General features: G+C 42.4%; 1 protein-coding gene and 1 pseudogene across 1 annotated transcript; both read right to left on the reverse strand.

Moving 5' to 3' along the window:
* Positions 1 to 485: 485 nt before the first annotated feature.
* LOC118848078 lies at positions 486 to 1,133 on the reverse strand (annotated as a pseudogene).
* Positions 1,134 to 3,625: 2,492 nt separating this feature from the next.
* On the reverse strand, positions 3,626 to 3,919 carry LOC118846809 (60S ribosomal protein L37-like). Its single transcript, XM_036755528.1, has one exon. The coding sequence runs from the start codon at positions 3,917 to 3,919 to the stop codon at positions 3,626 to 3,628; it is 294 nt and encodes a 97-aa protein (XP_036611423.1).
* Between the last annotated feature and the right edge of the window lie 13,487 nt (positions 3,920 to 17,406).

The raw sequence follows: 17,406 nt of genomic DNA on the forward strand, positions 1-17,406 counted from the left end.
ATGAAGAAACTGATGCCCACAAGGTGAGGTGGCTCACTCAAGGCCACATGGAGAATTGATGGGCCAGTCTGGGAAAATCTTTCTAACAAATAGAGATATGCCAAAGTGAACCTGGGAAAGCAGTAGGTTCCTGCTTCTTGGAGATCTTTTAATCAGAGTGTAGATGACCATTTGTCAAGCATATGATGTTGGTGGAGTTATATTATTCACTAACAGATGGGACTGAATGGGTGTTGAGATCATCTAACGCTATGATTCTGAGATTTTGTGATCAAAGACTTCTTGCAGAAGATGAACATTAGCTGTCTTGGATCATTGCATTGATTAGGATAGCTAAGTCTTTGTCTTTCCCAGTTGATCATTGTATAAGATTGCTGTTCCTGCATACACTGTTCTCCTGGTTCTGTACACTGGACTTTATATCAGTTCATATAAGTCTTTCCAGGCTTTTCTGAAACCATCCCCCTTGTCATTTCTTTTTTTTTTTTTTTTTTTTTTTTGTTGTCAAATGTTAAATTTATTGCAAATAGTCTCCTTTGTAGCTTTTAACTTGCTGGGCATTCAACAGCACCACTATTGATGTCATCAATGACATCATGAGGGTGTTTGCCATCAATGTTGCAGCCCACAGACTGGGCTGTTCCAAGTATCTCTTTAATGGTTCCAGAGAGATCTCTTGCCAAAGATCGGTACCTCATCTGTCGGGCAATGTTGACAATCTCATCGAAAGTGATGTTTCCATTGTGTTTAATATTTTTCTGCTTCTTTCTGTCCCGAGGAGGTTCCTTTAGGGCTTTGATGATCAAGGCTGAGGCAGAAGGCACAACCTCAATCTGGGCCTGTCTGTTCTGAATGGTAAGTTTCACTGTGATTCTTAGCCCTTTCCAGTCACCAGTTGCTTTGGCAATGTCATCACCAACCTTTTTGGGAGACAAACCCAAGGGGACCAATTTTAGGGGCCAGAGCTGATGTGGCACCAACTTCACCACCTGTGCACCTTAAAAACACGACTTTAATTTCATTAGGATCAAACTTGGGCGGCATGGCGGCGACGAAGGTGGTGGCTTGGCCTGGACGCTACGGGGTGGCTGCCGGTGTCGGATGAACCCGGATTCAGGACGACCGAAAGAAGTTGCACCTTCACCACCACGAGCTGGGAGCCAAAAGCCCTTGTCATTTCTTATAGCAGAATAGTATTCCAACAAATTTATGTAGCGATAGACATGATCTCATTTGAGCCTTATGACAGCACCGTGAGGTAGTTACTACAGGTGTTCTCATGCCCATTCTATAGTTAGGATACTAACTATAGGTTAGTTCAGAGGTTCAGAGTGATTAACTGTCACATCGAGGGATTAAATGCCACTCACTCAGGCAGGATTTGAACCCAAATTTTCCTGTCTCTAGGACTACTATGGCATCCACTGCTCTGGTATGCCTCTCCACAATATTAGAGACAGTATGGTGCAGTACAAGTCGCTCTGATTTTGGAGTCCCAGGAACTTGATTTGATTCCCAGCCCCTCCCCCACTTTTGTGACCATGGGCAAGGGACCTAATCTCTCTGTGTTTAACACATGCTTTGGAGCTACTTATATTCATTATTATATCTACTGATGAACCTGGTTCCCAGAGCTTGACCACAAGATCCTTCAGGGTCATTTGGGTGCTCTTGAGAGATTTGGGGGGGGGAATAATTTTGGTACTATTCTCCATGTTCTAAATTTATTATTCAGTAGGCTGGTCAACACATTTCCAGATCTACGGGAATACATCCAGGGGTGTGCTAGTTACACCTTGGAAATTGGCAAACTACGTGCATACTTGTTTTTAAATTTGGAGAGCTAGTTAAATATTTACTAGCACACCATTGAAACCTCATCAGACTAAAATGGCCTCAGGCAACTGTGAAAACCTTCTAGACTAGCCTTCTCAGTGGAAGGTCCCCAGCTCTGTTCCTCCTTATATTTACATTATGATGATTGAATTATTTAATTTATTTATTCCCTGCCTCACTGTCTAGGCAGTATTCTCTCCTTCTCCCCATCCCTCCCTTCCACACATGTGGCCACACTTCCCAGTCTTTTTAAGGTTAGGAAAAGAAAACAAACACACTCATTTCAATTTGCTTTCCCATCCCTCCTCCACCAGCCACATGATTATTCCCACGACCTGCTCATCACATTGAGACTTAAAAAAACCTAGAGATACCATTAGGAATCCAGAAGGGGGAGGGGAACAGCTGGTGACAGCTGCCAGCAATCCTGCAGCAACCACAAAGGCTGCTACAACAAAAATAAACAAAATTTTTTTAAAATTTTATCATTTTTATTTAATATTTTAGTTGTCAACATTGATTTCCACAAGATTTTGAGTTACAAATTTTCTCCCCATTTCTACCCTCCCCCCATTCCAAGATGAGATATATTCTGATTGCATCCTTCCCCAGTCAGCCCTCCCCTCTTTCACCCCACTCCCCACCCCATCTCCTTTCCCCTTACTTTCTTGTAGGGCAGGATAGATTTCTATGCCCCATTCCCTATATATCTTGTTTCCCAGCTGCATGCAAAAACAACTTTATTTTTTGAGCATCTGCTTTTAAAACTTTGAGTTCCAAATTCTTTCCCCTCTTCCCTTCCCACCTACCCTCCCTAGGAAGGCAAGCAATTCAACATAAGTCATAAGTATGTTTTGATCTTCTTTGTCACCAAAAAAGGAATCTAGAGTTTGAATTTGAGTCTGAGTTCATTTTTGCTTCCTGTTCGTGTTCCCAGCCAACTACTTGACCCTTGAGCTTTTGGTCAGGGTATGACTGCTTGTAGAGTAGCGAGTACTTTGTCCAAAGCTTTAGGGTCCAAGGGCTTCTGTTTTCAAATATACTTCTACTCCACTGTCACCACAGCTTCTGTCACAGCAGTGCTCCTTCTCCCCCAAGAACTGCCAACCAGGACCACAATCTAGATCCAAGCAGGGTACAGCAAGAGAACCTCCCTCTGTGCCCACAAAGCACTCCTTGCACTCCTTCTCTGATCTGCTGCTAGATTCCTCCCACTGTGTGAGCCAGGGACTTGGGAAGTAGCTGGCCCTGGAACTCTGAAAGCAGCCTCAGGAGCTTCCTGCTGCTGCCACCACCACCACTGCACCACCTCTGCCACCCCCAGGGATGGGGCCAGACTGCTCTCACCTGGATCCCGCAGTTTCCCACTAACCTAGTCTTTTGCTATTGTGGGTTGAGAAGTCTGGTAACTGCCACAGCTCAGTGATTCATGGTCCTAAGGCCTGTTCCAGGTGGCTGACTCCTGGTCTGGTCTGTCCTGGCATGGCCCACGCTGGGCTGGGCTCCACTCCCAGCACTGTGCGATAGACCCTTCCCAGCAACCATCCAGGCTCTTCTGGGCTGGAGACCTGTTTCCCTCTGCTATTTCGTGGGCTTTGCAGCTCTAGAATTTGTTCAGAGCCATTTTTTACAAGTGTTTGGAGGGATTTGGGGGAGAACTTAAGCAAGTCCCAGCTTTCCAGTCACCATCTTGGCTCTGCCCCCAATAAACAAAATTTCTTCTTCTTCTTTTTTTTTTTTTTTTTACATTTTTCATTCAGGACATTTATTTTAACAAACAGTTGAATCCTTAAGGTGAACTAGATCCTGCAACAGCTGCTCTCTTGGTTTTGAATATTGCTCCTTCTCGGAATCCATTCCTGCATCGGCAATAGACAATTTTTAGGTGCCTCATCCAACCAGTACCAGTGGTGTTGTGTTGCTTAGCTTTTGCACTCCAATTATACTTTCTCTTGCATTTAGCAGGACATCCACATTTGCCACATGTTGACTTCTGAAGATGGTATGCCTTAGAACCACAACGACAGTACAAAGTGTGCGTCATATTCCAGCACTTACCAAACAAAGACGTCCCCTTCATCATCTTCCTCTAGCCTCCGGGACCAAAGAGAATGCAATAAACAAAATTTATAACCTGCTAGGTGGCACAGTGGATAGAGTGCCAGGCCTTGAGTCAGGAAGACTCCTCTGCCTGAGTTCAAATCTGGCTTCAGATACTTACTAGTTGTGTGACCCTGGGAAAGTCACTTAACCTTGTTTGTCTCAGTTTTCTCATCATAAAATGAGCTGGAGAAGAAAATGGCAGACCACTCCAGTATCTCTGCCAAAAAAAACCCAAATGGGGTCATGATGGGGTCAAGATACATGATCGAAAATGAACAACAAATATTCCAGACCTAGTATGGAGGATGTAAATACAAGCAAAATGACAGTCCCTCAAGGAGCTTGCATTATAATGGGGGGAAGACAACATATAAAAGGGAGCAAAAATAGATTTGGGAGGGGCGGTGGGGCATGGTGGCAAAGTCTAGAAAATGAAGGATGGCTAGTCTTGGCCATTCTGCCAAATGGAAGCTTTGGGAGCAACTTACCAATAGGAGTAGGGAGCTGAGGGGCAGAGGGAGAAGGTAGCTGAATCATGGAAGTCCTGCCATTGATCCAGTCTCCAAGAAAAATAATAGATCAAATGTGTGCTTCCCTCATAACAACTCTATAGTCTAAATGGTAAAGTCTCATGTAGGAGCAGCAGTAGTTGTAGCAGCAGCAGCAGCAGTTTCCTTCTTTGTAGAGGTCCTCAAGTATAGGTTGAATGACCATTTGTTGGTCAGGTATGCATTGGCCTAGGGGGTCCTTCAAGGTCTCTGACAATTCTTTGATTCCTTGATTTTGTGGTGTTCTCCCAACTTAACTAGGCTGGTGCTTGGGCAATAGACACAATCATTTCCTGCTGGTCTGAAGCCTTTTCATCACAGTAGGACAAGATAGACCTTATACTTTATTAGCACAACCTGAGAGAACTTGGTGCTAGCCAGAAGAGGATGGTAGCATAGTGGGTACTTAATACCAAAGCTTCATTGGAGGTTTAAATAAAGGGCTTTCATAGACAAATGAACAGGAATTTTCCTAGATAATGCCTAAGCCAGCTCCCACTCTTCTTCCTCATTTCCCTATTCTTGTTGAGGAAATCCTGCTAATCACCCTGGTTCTCCACACTTCCCTCTTCTCCACCTTCCATGTCCAATCAGTTGCCAAGACTGACAGATTTTACCATCACAATGTCTTTTGCCGTTCTCTTCTCTCGGTTCATGTGTTCACCGCTCTCAGCTCTCACCTGGACTACTGCGATAGTGTCCTAATTAGGCTCCTTGCTTCAGTTCACTCTTTGCTCTGATCCATCCTCCACATATGGCTTTCAAAGGAATATTTCTAAATAATATGTCTGTTTGACCATGTCACTCCCTTATTCAAAAATCTTTAATGACTCCCCGTTGCTTCTAGGAAAAATAGGAACTCTTATGTTTGACATTAAGAACACTTCACAATCTGGCTCCAGCCTATCTTTCTTGGTTTATTCCATATTACCTCATTCTAGGACTTCACATTCCAGCAAAATCGACTTACTTGCGGTTCCTTGCACACGATATTTGAACTCCTTTCTCTGTGTCTCGGTGCTCTGCCTGGAATGCACTCGCTCCTCATTTCAGCCTCTTAGAGTCCCTAGCTCCCTTGAAAGCTCAGCTCAAGTGCCATGGTCTACATGTGGCCCTTCCCCGATATCCCAGCTGTTAGTGCCACTGCCTCCCCCCATTCCTTCATATGTATTTTATTCTTACTTATAAAGGGTATCCCAAAAGTCTTGGTGCAGTTGTAGGCTTTAATAGCTGTATGTGTGATCCTGGGCAAACCATTTACTTCTTAGTGCTTTTAAGAAACTCCACAAGAATAAAAGTCACAGAGCTGGGGCTCTGTTTTCTCATTTAGGGGTAGTGTGCTGGCAAACATTTAACAACTGGCTTTCCAGAAAAGAAAAAGTATATGACCTCCTTTTAAGTTTAATTTACATTGTTGACATTTTCTCCACCATTTCCTAACCCTGGGAACAATATATCAACTAATTCATTTCTGAGGTGGCTAAGGGAATCTGGGGGCACCTCTTACCTGGTGTTCTAAAAGCTGACTTGATTTCCAAGGCATAAAGGCTCCCACTGAAAATTTAACAACGCCTCTTGTGAGACAGTATGATCTGGCTCCAGCACACCCCTACCTCTATCAACATAATCACAGGTTTATTTCCTATCCCTGTTCCAATGTTTGGGGCAGTTTGGTGGCTCACTGGATAGAGTTCTGGGCCTAAAGTCAGGAAGATCTGAGTTCAAATCCAGCCTCAGACATTTACTAGCTATGTGACCCTGGGCAAGTCACTTAACCCCATTTGCCTCAGTTTTCTTATTTGTAAAATGACCTGGAGAAGGAAATGGCAAACCACTCCAATGTCTTTGCCAAGAAAACCCCAAATAGGGTCATGAAGAGTCAGACATGACTGAAACAACTAAACAGCTACAAAATCACAATGTTTATGTGTTATTTTATCCTGTTTAGGATGTAAACTTCCTTGAGCGCACGGATTATTTTGGTTTTAGCTTTGTACCCCAGTATCTCACACTTATTAGGTGCTTAACAAATGGTTGTTGATTGACAGCACAGGATGAGGCCATATAGTTGAGAGCCAAGGTGAGGGCTCGTGTCAGAGGGGATCCATCTCTGCCCTCTGATAGACGAGCCCTGTTAAAGGAGGATATGTACATCCCCCTCATCATCTCCTTAATCCCAGCAAGCAAGAGGAAGCAGCTAATTGGTGGGAAGTGCTCCAAGCTCCTGGGAAGGAAAGGTTCAGAAAGGAGATTGTTAGAGAAGTGCCATGGGGAATATTAGTAATCAGGGGCCTGGGGTAGAGGCAGCCTAATCCTTAGATAATTGCTAGGACATCAGTAAAAGATAGAATCATTCATCCCTAGCAGCTCTGGCTTGACTTCATCCTCCCTCGAGGGGGAAAGAGAGGAGTCTTCGGAGACTCAAAGTCCTTTGGAGGTCATCTTGTTTCTCCCCCAACTCTGAGTGGGGGATGGCTATGCCACACAACCTAGGCCAGCATCTCTGCCGTTTTTAAAACACCAGGCAAGAGGTACTTCTACCAGGGGTGGGGAACTTGCGGCCTTGAGGCCACATGTGGTTTTAGTTCTGTGAAGTTTGGATTCAGTCAAAGGGTGGCACTTGAGGACCTAGATGGCCACTTGTGGCCTTGAGGCCACAGACTCCCCACCCCTGTAGACTCTCTTGGACACTTGGGAAATGAACAGCACCAAACCCTTCCATGCTTACTATGTGAAAGGTACTGGGTTAGTACTCTCATTCTTCTTGAGAATTTTGTGCTAGACATAACTTTTCTGTACAGTCTGCATATCACAGATGGAATTAAGGAGCTTTGGGAAGAGTTTCACCTTTTCCTCAGAAATACTTGAGTAAACATGTGTATAAGGAAAATATGGGCAGCTAGGAACACAGTAGATATGGGCCTGGAATCAGGCAGACTCCTCTTCCTGAGTTCAAATCTGGCCTCAGACATTTCTAGTTGTGTGACCCTGGGCAAGTCACTTAATCCTGTTTGCCTTGGTTTCCTCATCTGTAAAAAGAGCTGGAGAAGAAAATGGTGAACCACTTCATTATCTTTGCCAAGAAAACCCCCAACGGGTTCACTAAGAGTCAGACATGACCTGAAAATTGACTGAACAAAATGTATAAGCTTTAAATTTGGGGCAGCTAAGTGGCTCAGTGGGCAGAGTGCTGGAGTTGGAGTCAGGGAGACCTGAGTTCAGTCAGACACTCACTAGCTGTGTGACCCTGGGCAAGTCACTTAACCCCGTTTGCCTCAGTTTCCTAATCTGTAAAATGTCAAAACACCGCAGTATCTTTGTCAAGAAAACCCAAAATGGGGTCATGAAAAGTTGTACACGACTGAACAGCAGCAGCAGCAGCAAGGAAAATCTCAGTGGATTTAGAGTCAGAAGACCAAGTTTTGAGTGATAGCTCTTCCACTTTTTAGCCTCATGACCCATGTTCATAGAATCCTAAGTTTAGAGCTGGAAGGGATCCAAAAGGCCAGCTTATCTCATGTCACAGATAAGGAAACTCAGGCCCAGAGAGGTAGTGTAGCTTGCCCAAAGTCTCGCAAAGTTGAGTGACAGAGCCTGGACTTGAATCCATGATCTCTGACTCCAAATTCAGTGAATCCTGCAGTCCCAGTGACTTCACCTCTTAGCCTGTGAATACGTACACTGCATCGGTGCACATCATTGCACATATCTGTAAAATGAAGAATTCGGACTAAATGACCTCTGAGGTTCCTGAGCTGGCTCTGATATCCTTTGATAGTGTAGGGAGGATGATCAAAGAAGTTCCTGGGGATCAACTGGATGAGCTTTCTGGGAGCGGACCCTTTGCATATGACTTTCAACATTGTGAAAGGTATGGGAGTGCCAGTCAGTGCCTTGATGAGAGGACTAAAGACATCTCCAAATGAACTGGTCAGTTTGGAATAACCCCTTGGTGCCTCCTGAAAGATGACTTTCAGTGATGGGGACTCCCTGCCCTCCTGATGAGCTGGTTGTCTAGGACCCTTGGAAGGATGGACTCTTACGGAAGGAGCCACATTTTTGTGCTGGCTTCTTAAAGGGATCCTATAGACCTCTTTGCTACCTTTTCCCCCTTCTAGCTTTTTTACAGAGAGATCCCAAGAGTCAATACTGCAGTTCAGGGGAGTCATTAATGGTGGCTTTAAGGAGCACGCAAGGAAGACAGAAGCACTCACCCATGTGGCCTGAGAGGATGTTACTGGACTATGTTATTTCTAATCCCAATCCTCATTCTAAGAGAAGGGGAAATTTTATGGTCAGAACTAGACCCAGGAGTTACAATGAGTTATTTGGACAGTGTGAGTCTCATAGAAAGGGGATGTTGATGATCTATTTATCCCAAGTGCTTTCCTCTTGGGAAGAGCCCAAGCCCTCAGTGATTCCCAGTAGGGTAAAAGAAGGATTCACCAGATTGTTAAGAGTTTCTCTGTTGACAGCTCCAGATGGGTTACCTTTCAAAGGGGAGTCCAGACTATGTGGGTGGCAGTGAGTTTTAGTATCCTGTGGAAATGACTTACTGGAGAAGGAAAATTGTATTGATTAGGGTTTTTTTTTTTTGAGAGCCAATCAGAGTTAAGTGACTTGCCTAAGCTCACACAGCTAGTGTCAAGTATCTGAGACTGGATTTGAACTCAAGTCCTCCTGACTTATCCACTGTGCCACCTAGCTGCCGTTCTATTATGGGTTATCAAGAGTCCTTTATTTGTTATATAGCTTTTAAGGAAATTGAGCTAGACAGAGGTTAAGTGACTTGCCCAGGGTCACACAGGTTGTAAATGTCTGAGGCTGGATTTCAACTTAGGTTTTCCTGACTCCCAGCCCACTGCTCTATCTGCTGTGCCACCTAGCTGCCTCTATGGGGACAATGATTGTGGTACTTCCCTCACAGTTTTGTTGCTGGGATCAATTGTAAAGTGCTTCCAAACCTTAATGTCAGATCTAAATGTCAGGCATTATTGTGATCATTAGAGAGATGGCGTTTAGATGCCAGCTTGGAGCAGTAGTTGAAAGTGCTGAGTTCACTAACATCTTAATAACAACTCTTGGTTCAGAAAGAAACGGATTGGGACAAGGGCAGGGCTTCTTGGAGCCCAGAGCCATAGAAATATCAAGGACAGAAGCAAAAGAATCTTCAAGGTCATTACAGAATGGCATGAAAATACAGGGAAGAAATATTTGGGATGAGGGATAAGGGACAAGGGGGCAGACGGGTGCTGCAGTGGCCTGGAGTGAAGAAGACCTGAGTTCAAGTCCAGCCTCAGACACTTACTGTGTCTGTGTGACCCTGGGCAAGTTGCTTAACCCCATTTGCCTCAGTTTCCTTATCTGTAAAATGGGCTAGAGAAGGAAATGGCAAACCACTTCAGTATCTCTGCTAAGAAAACCCCAAATGAAGTCAGACACAACTGAAATAACTGAACTACAATAACATAAGGGACAAGAGACCAAGACATGGCCTGGAGACTCCAGAGATTACTGCCCAGTGGCAGAGGAGGAAACCTGTAGCCCAGAACCAGGGATGAGAATTAGAAATAGGGTTTTGGGAGCATTGAGGCTCCCATTAGACTCGGCCGATCTTAACAATCTAGATCCACTCAAGGACTATTTTAATTTTGTTTTTGTATGTTCAGTTTTGGGCACATAGTAGGCACTTAATAAATGCTTGTTGTTTGATTGTCTTTATTAAATACTTGTCCCAGACAAGGTTGAAGCAAGAGAAAAGAGTTGTCCATAGATCAGGCCTACACAACCTGCGGTCCGCCGAAGGATTTCGGGCAGCCCTTGAAAAATGTAGAGGAAAAAATCCTCCACGCTTTTGGAGGGCCACCTGAAATCCTTTGGTGGGCTGCAGGTTGTGCAAGTCTGCCATAGACTATGCCCACCAAAATCATCTGACCTTAGATTTTATGTTTGGCTCACAAACTTGGGCTTTGAAGAAGTGCCTTCTCTCTTTGGTCCAAGTCAAGTCAACAAGCATTACTAAATACTTGCTATGTCCTAGGCACTGTGCTAAGCACTGGATATATAAATACAAGCAAAAAGAAAGCTGAGAGAGCTTACATTCTAATGCAGAAAACATCAGAGGAGGTGAAAAGTAGGGAGATGGGGGATGGGGCAAAAAGGTACCTGCATGATGGAGAAATCCAGAGCCAGGAGCAGAATGGGGAGAGGGCTAAGGAGTGAGTATGGCTGGTCTGGGCACTTCCTCAACTGAAGGAGGGGGGCCACAGGGTTCAAGGGATCTTCCAGGGTGAGCAGGCCTCTGGAGCCAGATCCACCAAATGGTCCAACCGGCCGGGGCTGCCTGTTTCAGTGGGCTATATGGATTTTTTTTGGCAAGTGTATATATGTACCGGTGGTCTTTTATTTTCCTTTTTGTTTCTTAGCAAAAATTCCTTTTGGAAAAACTCTAACCATGTGTTGTCTGAGCTAAGGGAGAAAAGAATTGTTTTATTTATCTGTTTCTCCATGTCACAGTCAATAGAGAAAAGAGTCTTTGCATCCCTAGAGATCAGGCGTAGTGGTGTCAGCAACCAGAGCCCAGGAAGAAGCTAGGACAGACTGGGAAACCAGGAGGGAGGAGCCTCATCAGAGCCCTCTGTAAATGCTGGAGCTCCTTCCCAGCTGCACCAGAAGTTCAATTCAATTTAGGAAACAGTTCTTTGTTGTCTATTGTCTAAAATGAATTGTGCTCTGTGCTGGAGATACAAAAATGAAACAAGACTTATTTCCTGCCTTTAAGGAACTTACCTGAGGCAGAAGGGGGCAGTGGAAAGAGTGCTGGGTTTGGAGTCAGAGGACCCAGATTCAAATCTCACCTCTCATGCATACTCCTTATGTGATATTAGACAAGATACTTAGCTTCCCTGGGTCTCAGTTTCCTCACCTGCAAAATAGGGATGGGTTGGACTAAAAAGGTCCATGATGTCTTTTCTAGTGCTAGACCTATGATTCCATGATCTAAGAGGGAGATAGACTGAATACACAAACAAGTGTAACAAGTACATGATAGCATTTATTTAGCATCTACTATGTGCGGGCTACTGTGCTAAGTACTTTACAATCTTATTTGATTCTCATAACACTCCTGGGAGCTAGGCGCTATTATCATCCCCATCTTACAGATGAGGAAACTGAGGCAAACAGAAGTTAAGTGACTTGTCCAGGGTCACACAAATAGGCAGTGTCTGAGGCTGGATTTGAACTCAGGTCTTTCTGATTCCAGGTTCAGCGCTCTATCCATTTCGGCACCTAGCAGCCGATGCACAGAACTGCAAAGAATAAGGGCAGAGAAGTCCAATTAGAGTGATAAAACACAGATGACAAAGGAAACATCACTTATTACACCAAAGGAGGTGATGCCTGATGTGGACCTGGAGGAAAGAAAAGGATTTAGACAGTCAGAGGTGTGGAGGAGATCATTACACGCATGGGGGCAGGCACAAGGCCGCAAAGAACGGGGTGAGATTAGGGGGATTTAGTCTAGTTTGGGCGGAGGAGAGGCTGCCCAAAGAGGGGAGCAGAAAACTGTGATCTAAGGCTGGAAACGGGGCTTGGTGGCAGAGAGGGGAAGACCTTGGATACCAGAGGTGGTGGGGAGCTTCTCAATATTTTTGAACTAGGACTGATACAATCACAGCTGTGTATTAGGCTTTCCCTTCAGCCCTTGTTCCAGCATCCATCTCACACACCTCTTGGCTATGGGGAAGAGGGGTGCAGGGGAGGGGAGGGAGAGAATCATCAAATGAACATCAAAGCAGCAGCCATAAATAATTTCACCTGGGGCACCAACAGTTGTGAGGGGAGCGGGGAAAGGTAGTGATGCCGAAGATCGTCTAACCTGGAATGCAGTCAGCCTAGGAGAGAGGGCAGGCTAAACTTCACTTCTACAGAAATTTGTTTTGGGGGGTGGGGGGCTTTTAGAACAGCCTTTGGGTTGGGACACCATGGGACAATGACTTCAATCAGATAGCTGATTCTTCTATTAGCGGAGATGTTAATAGTCTGAGGGCTAGAAATAGGCACACATTTATTAAGCCAAATTGGCTCAATGGGACCCTAGAGGAAGTGACCTGGGGGCAGGTGTGAAATGAGTCTCAGGATGGTGCCGGTGGGGGACAGCAATGGAGGGAAAATACCTGGCAGGCTGGCCGCCTGGAGCAGAGTCCACTTCACCCTGTGATAGTTCATGAAATTTAGGGAACCGCAGCGATGAGGGAGTAAAAATCAGGAGACTTTCCATCTGTGTGCCTTTGCATACAGGTGCCTGTAATGTGCTCCCTCCTCATTTAAGCTCTTAGAATTCTCCTTCTTCAAAACTCACCTTCTGCATAAGCCTTTTTCTGATCCAGTTGCTAAGGGCTTTCCCCCCACTATTACTTTGTATCTATTCTGGGTATGCTCACACACATACACGCACGCGCGTGTGTATGTATGTGTGCATGCATATATGTATATATGTAGGTGTGTGTATATATACATATACACACACATACATATTTCTCACCCTGTCGCCCCTCCCCCCTCCTCCATGTAGGCTCCTCGAGTGCAGGGACTATTTAGTTCACTTGTCTTTGCATCCAGCACCTAGCAGAATGCCTGGCAAACAGTAGGTGATTAATAAATGCTTGATTGATTAGAAACTTGAGAGCAACGCTCCTTCCTGGGTTGGGGATGAGTTCCAAAGGTGCTCATTGCTTTCGCGTTTTGTCTACAGTCCAGAGCGCTGCCTCTTTCAGGAGAACCACTCCATCCCCCCACCCATTCCCCTGTCCCTGAGCAGCTGTCTCTCCTGTCTTGTCAGCTCCAGAGCGACTGTCAGGTCGTTGCATTATTTATCTGCTCTGTAACATTTACTGGGATTTACTGTTTAATAACTGTCACTCCAATATATCTTTTCTTAATCCCTTCAGATCTGTCGCTGTAGCGATTTTAAATATTTATCAACGCTGTTTGTGTGTTCGTTGGTTAGGTTGCAATTTTCTTGTAATTAAAGATTTACAAGACACTGCTCAAGATTTACGGAGGATTGGCAGAGATCAAAGGCGGGGGAGGGGGAAGGAGGAGGAGAGATCTGCTCTTAGAATGAATCAGCGCCTTCCAGCCCAAGGAGGGGGTCCTGTTTTCCCAGGGAAGGTGGGCAGCTTTCCTACTAGAGGTCGAAGTTTCTAACGATCTCAGATCTGTTTTTAGCTTTTGTCCTTTTTTTCCACTCCTCCCAGTGGGAAGAAGCAGAATTTATAACTCCAACAACAATAACATTAGCTGACATTTATATAGTGCTCCGAGGTTGGCAAAGATCTAGTAATTTCAAAGGTACAAAGGTCCAGGCCAACCAGGGTCAATGTGGCATTAATAGGGGCCTGAAGGACCAGCAAGAATTTGGCTTAATAAATGTATGCCTATTTCTAGCCCTCAGACTGTTTATGTCTCCACTAAGAGAAGAATCAGCTATCTGATTGAAGTCATTGTTCCATGGTGTCCCAACTCAAAGGTGGGGGGTGGGGGTGGGAATAGTGAGGTCTCAAAAGATATGAAGACTAGATTTTAAACTCCAGAAGGGCAGAGACCGTGTCTTATCTAAAATTTGCATCTCCCTCAGAATGTAGAATGTTTTGCAAACAGTAAGAACTTAGTAATTTTTAAAAATAAAAATGTAAAATTTTGAACTTAAATACCAAATAAGACAAGAATTTCCAAGTACAAAGTAGAACAGAGGAAAAGGATTGTATATGAAACCACAAAACTCTCCAAAGCTCAGGTTTCTTTTCCTTTTGAGTGTGCAATAACTTTAACACAACTTTCAAAGCTATCCCATTTGTCTATGTTTCTGTTCTTTTTTGTGCACTAAAAAAATACTTCAATGCTCAGAATGGTTTTCTTTCTTTTCTTTTTCTTTTGGCAACCTATTTCTAACCCTCCTGTCTTCCCTCCTTCCTCCACATTCCCCAACTGAAAAAGAAAATAAAACCTTTGTAGTTGTAAAACAGTGGTTCTCTGGCTCTCATGGTCCAAACGCCAGGGAACATTTCACTTTGCCTGCCCAGCAAGTTCTCTTAGGGGAGGTCTCTTGTTTCTGCCATCTGCTCAAACCTCCACCAATTGTCTTCCCTCAATTTTAGGTGTCCAAGTTCCCCAGTACCACTTGGCCACTAAAAAGTTACACTGGCTTTTTGCAAAGGAATATTTATTTCAAATGTATGCCAAGAACAAACACACAAACATTTCTCCCTAATGTATTAAGGATATAATCCCCTTTATACCATCTCAGCCTGTAGGGGAGGAAAGGCAATTAGGTTCAGAGCCTGTATATCTCAGAAACCAAATAATTTTCTCTTATCAGAGAAATTTGATACAAAGATTTTTTCCTATTCAACCACTTCCTTTATCATCCCAGATGTATTAATGTTATTTATGCTGAACTTTTTCAGTTTTGAGTAATCAAAATTATCTATTTTACCTTTTGTCATTGCCTCTATCTCTTGTTTGGTTAAGAAGCCCTCTCTTACCTGTACCCATTTTTAGCTATGACAGACATAGATCTATCTCTCTTCTACTTTTTTATAGTATAATCTTTACTGTTAATGTCACATGTCCATTAAGAATGTATTTTGGTGTGTGGTATAAGGTATTAATTTAAGCTTAATTTCTGCCAGACTGCTTTCCAGTTTTCCCAGCAGTTTTTAAAAAAAAAAAAATCAAATAGGGAGGTTTTTTTTTCTAGGTAAATTATATTTTCCACTTTATTAAACACTGGGTAATTGAGTTCTATTATTTCTGAATCTCCCTTGTCTAGTATGTTCCATTGATCTCTCTCTATTTTTTAACCATTATCAGATAGTTTTGATGACTGCTGCTTTATAATATAGTTTCAGATCTGAAAGAGTTATTTCTCCTTTGTCTTTACTTCTTTTCATCATTTGCCTTGATATTTTTCCAAATGAATTTTGTCATTATTTTATTGAGCTCTGTAAAGCATCCCTTTGGTAATTTGATTGGTATAGCATTAAAAGCATAATTTAATTTTGGTAGTATTGTCATTTTTATTATATTGGCATGGCCTAGCCATGAACACTGAATGTTCCTCCAGCTATTTAGGTTGTTCTTTATGTTTTTTCTCTTTTGGAGTACTTTGGAGTTGAAACTATAACAAGTCTTTTGTGTGCTTTGGGAGACTGGTCCCCAGATAGTTTATGCATTTTGTAGCTGTTTGGAATGAGATTTCCTTTTCTATTATTACATCTTGTGTTTTGTTATTATTAGGCATAGAAATGCTGTTGATTTTTGAAGATTTATTTTGTAGCCTCCGACTTTGCTGGAGCTATTAATTGTTTCAACTGGTATCTTTACTGATTCCCTTACATTTTCCAAACAAACCATTATTATACCATCAGCAAATAGGGATATTTTTGTCTCCTCTTTACATTTCTCGTTATTCTTTTAATTCTTTTCTCTTTTCTTATTGCTATTGCTAGTATTTCCAGAACTATATAAAATAATAGTGGGAAGATTGAGCATCCTTGCTTCTCTCCTGTGTTTATTGGAAAACGTTCTAGTTTATCCTTACTGCACGTGATGCATAAAAGAGTATTGTAACTTATCCAAGGCTTTTTCTGCATCTGTTGAGATCATCATGTGGTTTTAGTTTTTAATATGATCACAATACATTGATGGTTTTCCTAATGTTGAGCCATTCTTGCATACCTGGCATAAATTCCACTTGATCATAATTGGATAAATTGGATAAATTGTTGTAGCCTGTTTGGTGGGATTTTGTTTAAAATTTTTTGAATCAATGTCCATTAATAACATTGGCCTGTAGTTTTTTTTTTCTGTTTTTGTATTAGGACTACATTTATACAAAAGGGTCCTGGTGGGGTTTTTTGTTTCTGAAGTTTTGAGAATAATTGGTCAAGTATAGGGGCTAATTTTAAAAAAAAATTTGTTGGAATTCTGTAAATCCATCAGGTCTTGGAGTTTTTTTTTCCCTTTATTATTTCCTTTAGAGCTAGATCTATTTTCTTCTCTGAGATTGGATTATTTAAGATCTCTATCTGGGCTTTTGATCATTTGGGTATTTTATATTTATGAAGGTATTCCTCTATTTCTTTTTGTTCTCAGTTTTTTTTACCACATATAGTGCATAATATGTTTTAATTATTCCCATTTCTTCCGGTTTTGTAATTTCACCTTGCTCATTTGCTATTTTATTGATTGGATTTTCTATCCTCTTCTTTCTAATCAGATTAGCTAAGGGTTTATCAATTTTATTAGTTTTTTTTTTCAAACAATCAGCTTTTAGTTTTATTTATCATTTCTATGGGTTTTTTTGTTTCCAATTTACCTATTCCCTTTCTAATTTTTAAGATCCCCCTTTTTGTACTTATTTCAGGTTTGTTTATTTGTTGATTTTCTAGTTTTTAAAAATGCATATTCAGTTCATTAATCTTCTCTTTTTCCATTTTGATACTGTATGATTGTAAGGATATGATTTTCCCTTTGAGGCATGCTTTAGCTGCATCCTAGAAATTTTGTTATGCTGTTTTATCATGATCATTTTCTTTTACATAGTTATAAACCATTTCTATGATTTCTTCTTTGAACTAGCTCTTGTTTAAGATTTCATTGTTAAATACCTGTTTGGGTCTGTATCTTTTGTTTGTGGTCTCTGAACCAGTTCCTATTCTTATTACATTAAGGTTTGTAAAGAATGTTTTGACTATTTTTTGCTTTTTTACTTTTGTTTGCAATATCTTTAGGCCCTAGTACATGGTCAGTTTTTGTAAAAGTTCCATGTGGTTCAGAGAAATATGTATTGTTTTTTTTTGCTTTCTCATTTAGAAGATACCATAAGTCTCTTAACTTTAGTTTCTCCGAAAAT

This window comes from Trichosurus vulpecula, chromosome 4 (genome assembly GCF_011100635.1).
Source record: "Trichosurus vulpecula isolate mTriVul1 chromosome 4, mTriVul1.pri, whole genome shotgun sequence".
Lineage (NCBI taxonomy): Eukaryota > Metazoa > Chordata > Mammalia > Diprotodontia > Phalangeridae > Trichosurus > Trichosurus vulpecula.

Bases quoted from the DNA above. Each gene is read 5' to 3' on its own strand.
- LOC118846809 (XM_036755528.1), bottom strand. From the start codon at position 3,919: ATGATGAAGGGGACGTCTTTGTTTGGTAAGTGCTGGAATATGACGCAC.